General features: G+C 39.5%; 1 protein-coding gene across 3 annotated transcripts in view; it reads right to left on the reverse strand.

Annotated features, from left to right (window-relative positions):
• KIF25 (kinesin family member 25) overlaps positions 1 to 6,439 on the reverse strand; it is a 70,408-nt gene that overhangs the window by 18,519 nt on the left and 45,450 nt on the right. For all 3 annotated transcript variants that reach the window (XM_019549951.1, XM_019549952.1, XM_019549953.1), the window contains one exon: positions 6,075 to 6,251. In XM_019549951.1, coding sequence (XP_019405496.1) covers positions 6,075 to 6,251 — 177 coding nt within the window. The remainder of the gene's footprint in view (positions 1 to 6,074; positions 6,252 to 6,439) is intronic.

The raw sequence follows: 6,439 nt of genomic DNA on the forward strand, positions 1-6,439 counted from the left end.
TGAAGCATTATCTTAGAGGTGACCAAAAGCAAGCTGCACTAGCCATACCCCATTCTCTAGCACAGCGGAGGCCAATCTTTTAGGCATGTGTGCCATAACTTGGCTCCCACCCTCTGTCAGTGCCACTCCAATCCTCTTCCCTTGCCTGCTTTGCCTTCTGCTTCCTCCATATCTGCCATTGTGCTGTCCGTCTCTTCACTAGTCTACCACGTGCCATATAGGGAGGCTGCTCATGCCACTTGCGGCACACATTCTGCAGGCTGTCCACCCCTGCAGCACAGCCGCACTGCAGGAATACTGTGATGGGTGGTCATTCCAGCTTCTTGGCCCTTGTGGCTAAAACCAGAGGTTGGATTTATCCCAGGACAAAACAAAACCTTTTATCCTAGCATCCTACAGACAAACAAATCCACTGCCCCACTTTAGGCGGGCAAGGTTTTTTGAGTAGGTGTGATATCTTTTATTAGACCAACTGAGTAGTTGGAAAAAAGTTTGTGGCAAGCTTTGGGGTACAGTCACCCTTCCTCAGATGTAGGGAATCTGCTGTTCAGAGTCTCTGAGAAATAAGAGAAGCTAAAAGTGTGGCAGGATGTCAGTGAAAATGTAAATAGGTAGAATTTAGAAAGACAAAATGTAAAGCAGAGAGGTAAAACAGAGGGGGGAAGAGAAGAGAGTAGAGGGGTTGGGGAGGCCGAAGGGAGGCATTACAATGATAGAATACAAGGTAGAAAAGAGGCTGTCAGAGGCTGTCCCACTTTAAGCACCTGTGAAGTAACTTAAATAACATTTTTCCCTCCAGGACAATCTGAGTTAATTTGAGTTAATTACCATGCAAGCTGTCCGTGTAATCAAGTGTGCTGCCCCTGTTTTGATGCAAGTCAAAGCCCAGGACCCCATATAGAAGTCTGTGTTTACCCTCTGAGTTCTTGCTACAGCAAAAAGGAGCCACACTAGGGACAGAATATTGTTCCACATCTTTACAGACAGAAATGTTCTTTTTTAATTTAGCTTTTATTTTAATGTGAAATTACTTGGCTCAGATTTCTAGTGGATTTATTTTGCTTTAGAAAAATGGCAGGAATTGATATAATGCAAAAAAAGATGTTCACACAAGGTTAAATCCAAAAATGTAAAAATTATGTCAGACCCTTACTTATACAATACCCCATCTGCCCCAGTCTCATTTTTGTATTATAAAGAAGTAAATATGGGGGAAATTTTTTGCTGGTCATTTTTTGGCTGGACTACCACCATATCATACTGTATATATTATGCATCTGTATGGAAAGATTTTAAAGGACCAAACTCAAAGAAGAGGGACCCTGCTATGGCTGGCCTGAAAATACACCCTAAATACTCTCTAAAGTCAACTTGAAGATATAAGACACTGAGGTTTTCTGATTCAGCAGGACATGCATGTTAACAGGAAAACTACTATCGTATTCTATTTGATATATGAAGAAGTCAATGAGGCCCAGTGGGCCAATATATTTTAGATGAAATGTTATCATAAATGAGGATGTGTTTTCATTCAAAATGCCAGCTGTTTTCTTTAGACTCCAGGCAGCAGAGGTGGCCTAGCTCTATGGTTTCTTTACTTTGTTTGGGTTTGTTTTTCATTATTAACCTTTTTAGTATAATTATTAATATAACCCATTTATGAATTTGACTTTTTGCTGCTTTCATTGTAATTGAGATATAAGCACATATTCTTGGATATATTTGTATTAGTCCTGAATATTTATTGATTGATTTAGATAAACATTTTTAAAAGGTGCTTTTCCAAAGGGCTGAGTGCTTTTGTCATTTATTAAAAGTTACAGAAATAAACACAGCAGCCGTTGCAAGGATTGGAAGAACAATGAAAGTCTGCTCAAGCTGCCAATTCCCAACCTCATGGCAAAAATTTGAGTTGTAGAGCTCACTAAGGCTGTGTGAAACTTTGGTCCCTGATTCAATTTGGCAGAGATTTGGCCCAATTCATTGGCTGAATCTCCAATCCAAATTGAATCAGGAGACCCTTTAATCTCTCTGAATTGAATCAGAACCCTCTGAATCAATTCAGAGAGATTCAGAAAGATTCAATAATTCAGACATAGATACAGCTTTAAATGTTTTTTCCACATATCTCAAGGTACCAGGTGGCTCATGAATGGTGAGATGCTGGGGCAGATAGAGCATCCCACAGGAGCATGGGGGGTGGGCCCCAGTGTGCTCGGCAGCAGACCCAGAACTGGACCAGAAGCATTTCTAGTTCACTTCCAGGTCCCTCCCCGTGGCTGATCATCGAGCCAAGCTGAGCCAGGTCCCCACCCCAGTGTCCTCGGTGGCAGACCTGGAAGTGGACTGGAAGTACTTCTGATCCACTTCCAGGTTCACTGTCAAGCTGTCACTGAATCACTGTCCCCAATTCAGGCCAAATTTGAATCCAAATCGAATACAGCCCATTTCGCACACCCCTAGAGCTCACCCTTTTCTCCCAAACACATGGGAAAATAAATTGATCCACAACTATGTGAAGCTGCTTCATCAGTAGATATATTAACTATTTTTTAGGTATCAATTGAGGCCAGATTCTTGGTTCATTACTAAGAAGGCCTCTGAAAGGGTTAATCAATAGACAAAAGGACAAGGCATAGCCAATTGTCTACTGTGCTGAACTGAGCTGGTAGGGCTGCCTCCTTGGGAAGACAGTGAGTCAACAGCTTCCATGGGAGCAAGAGTCCTTTCAACATCCTCAATGTCCTCCCACAATACAGGTGAATCTGAGCCCCTTCTGCACTGATGCCCTTCCTGTTTTTCCAGAAGTATGGGTGTGTAATCAAGGAGGCACAATTTGAGTAGCAATCAAATTTAACCTAAAGAGTCTGCAATGCAGACATACCCTAAGGAAAAGAAAATAACACTGTCTAGAATACTATAAGTACTATTATTCCACAGAAAGAGAGGAAAGCTACAAATCCTTGATTTGAAAAAAAAGCTATTTTACAATTTCCTTGTGAGTTCCAATTTTCTATGGATGGCTCAATGGACAGAAAAGATAAGATTTAGTAAATACATATAACAGTACAGTAAAAAAAAATGTTTACACAACCCTACAGTACATTTACTATATTTTTAATCGAGGTTTCTGGCAATAACAAAGCCACATAAACAAACCTCAAGCAGGCTGCTTATGTGACTAAATCTCCCAAGATAAAAATACTGCCCTCAATTATTTCCACTGAGGGTGCATTTTGTTTTAACCCAGAGAGAGGAAAATGCTTCTTGCCTCTGAGTTCCAGCTCCTGCTGGGACAGCAGGGAAACAGCTTGTGACAGGAACTATAATTAGAGAGGTGTAAAAGAAAGCATGTTTCCACAAGCAATAGAATATTTTCTGATTTTGTGCTATACTTTTCAATATGACAGGCAGTTTTCAGAGGAGAAAATTAGATCTTCCCACAAAGCTCTTTTCCTCCTGTACTCCTTCCCACAGTAAAAAATATAACCCTTACAATATGATCTGTACAACATAAGCTTTTTTCTTACTAAACTAGCATCCTCCATAGGTCACATTGTGGTAGGTTACAAGCAAAATGTCCAACAGCTTTCTTCTGCTTAATACCATTACTGCCCGAGTGCCACTACCAGTACTGCCCATCATCTTGTACCCTCTCACCCCACCAATCATTCTTCCAATGATGTTTTAAGTGCATAGTGCTGTTTTAAGAGCACTATGTACATTTTCATCAAAATGGATAGAGCCCTTCATTTGTTAAGGCATCATTTGTTATGACTAGGGACCTACTTCATGATTTCGCTCTTTGCCACTGATTGGCTGAGAGGGCTGTCTGTTGCGTGGCGCTGCCAATTAGTGGTCAGCGGCTGGCACTGTGTTCAGCCTGCAAAATTGCCTCTCTGTCACCTCAATTTGGGTAGGTTCCTAGTTATGACACACATGATTTTATCATCTAAATTGAAAAGAAAATACAAATAAAAAAATAAGATATATATTTACTTCATGCACCATCCAGCAAGCCCAATTCTGATTTATATCAAGGCCACTTAAACCACTTGAGAAGTGTAAGAGGCCTTTAAAATGTGTAGCTATAACTCATGCTCACTTTATGGCCCCTTCACTGCTAAAGCAGGTGTACATGAGGATCAAATCTACAAAGACACACAAGCTTAAAAAAACACAAACAAAAAAAATTGTCTCTGAAAACAAACAAGAACCAGACAGGGTGATTTAGTAAGCTAAGCCTTTGGTTTGAAATACCAGTCCTCTCTGGAACTACAGCTTCAAATCCTGGCAGTATGAACTCCCTGCATAATCCTTCTAAATAAGAGCATTTACTCCTGAGTGATTTACCTTGGATTTTACTCCACAGTAAATTTATGATGTAGTAAGGAGCAGACAACCAGCTAGCTCTCCAAATCCGATTGGTCAAAGTCACTATCACAGTGCCTGACCTCTGGGTGGAAGGGATGCATTTTTATTGAACAAATGGTTATTTTAGAGCAAAACTGGACATGTCTACACATACGCTTTAATGCACAGTAGTCTATTGTACTGTGCCTTAAAACTTCACATAAAAAACCATGCTATTATGGTAATGTGAGGTAAAATTGGCTATGGCACATTAAGCATCACTTAAAAAACCATGTGCTTTCGGTACTGTGCATTAGGGCAGCCTAATGTTTTTTATTTAGTACCTCACATTGGAGGTACTGAATTTAATGCACATTAGGAAAAGCATATTAATGCACATGTAGATGCACACACTGAGAGTGGCAACAAATACCCAAAACATAAAATAGAGTAAATCAGGGCTCACCAACTTCTAATTGGTCAGAGGCCGTGCCTCATGGGCTGCACCAGTTGGGGCCACACACTATAGAGATGACCATTATATTACTGTGCACCATAAATTTGCCCCACTCTTCCCCCAACCTGCTGGACTGTACACCCACGCAGCCCCGGGATCAACCTCAGCTCCCTGTGTCATGCTACATTGCACTGCCCTACCTCTTGTACAGAACAGAAGCTGGAAAAGGGAGAGAACCCAGAGACTCTGGCTGCTGTTGCTGGGGAGCCAGGCAGGAGCCTGGAGTCTGTAACTTAACTTCTCCTGGGTTTTAGCTCTGGAGTAAATCTTTCTGGAGTAAATTTACTTCTAACTTCTGCCAAAGTAATTTTACAACAAAAGCATTTGTTTCAAGAATGTATACCGTGTACTATGTGTCTGTTCCACTTCTCCTCTAGAGTAAAAATACGATGTGTCTGCACCCTGATATAAGCAGAGTGCCAGATAGTTCCCTGTGGTGGGTAGGTATTTTGGCTGTGGACTTAAAAAATAAAATTCTCTCTCTTAGTAAAATTCTATCCCTTAGTAAAACTATCCTTAAGTAAAATCCTGTCTGCTTTATATAAACAGTAAGAATTTTACAGCACTTTTTGAAGAATAGGGCTTGTACTAGTATTAATTGAAATTTCTCTTCCTTGAGCACAAAAAAAATCTTGGAGGAGTTAATAGGAAATAAATTCAATAGAAGGTACTCCAAAATATTACGCAATGTAATACAGAATATCTTTTCTATAATTTTTTCAAGTGATGTTACATTATTTAAGTGGAATGAAATTCTTTAAGATAGTTTAAAAATCCATGAAAAGTTAGAATTTTCTATTAAGTTCTATAACTTGTTTTCCCCAGTGACCTAATTACAAACCAATATTCAAAGAAATGTTTTGCCACACTTCCCATAAATCTGACAGGCTCTCACAGCAGTGTTTAAAAAAGAACAATCTTATAAAGCACCTGAGGATGAAAGGTGGTATAAAAATGTAAACCAATATTGATTATTATTATTGTTACTGCACAATATTCAAATTGATACTGGAATTCTTATTGAACTGCTAAGTTGTATTTTTAATGGTATTATTTTTTATATGCTAAGTGAAACTCTGTAAGCTTAGAGGAATTCATCAGTACCAACAACTGTTATATCTCTAAGCTTTGTAACTGATACACACTGTAGTAACACTGTATTATGATCTCACATACTGGTTAACATATAACATTCTGTACTCACTCATAGGTAAGAAATGGCACATCACTTTTTCCTTCCTTGGTTGTAACAACTTCACGTTTGATGCCAAATACAGTTCCATAGCTGTCTTTTGCCAAAAGATCAAAGATTTCATTATTATATACTTCTACAACAGAAACCTCAACCCAATGGCTTCCTGGTGGCTTTTCTGAAATAAGCCTAAAAAATACAGAGAAAAGAATAAAATAGATTTAAAGAGGCTAAAAGCAAATCCTAAGTAAATTATCCCTTAGTAAAAGTTTCATCTTAGTTTCGTAGTTTCTAGGGTCGGAAGGGACCTGAGCAGTTCATCTCGTCCGATCCCCTGCCATGGCAGGAAACAGTACTGGGGTCAAACGACCCCAGCA

The sequence above is a fragment of the Crocodylus porosus genome, unplaced genomic scaffold (genome assembly GCF_001723895.1).
Source record: "Crocodylus porosus isolate Cpor-Errol unplaced genomic scaffold, CroPor_comp1, whole genome shotgun sequence".
Classification (NCBI taxonomy): domain Eukaryota; kingdom Metazoa; phylum Chordata; order Crocodylia; family Crocodylidae; genus Crocodylus; species Crocodylus porosus.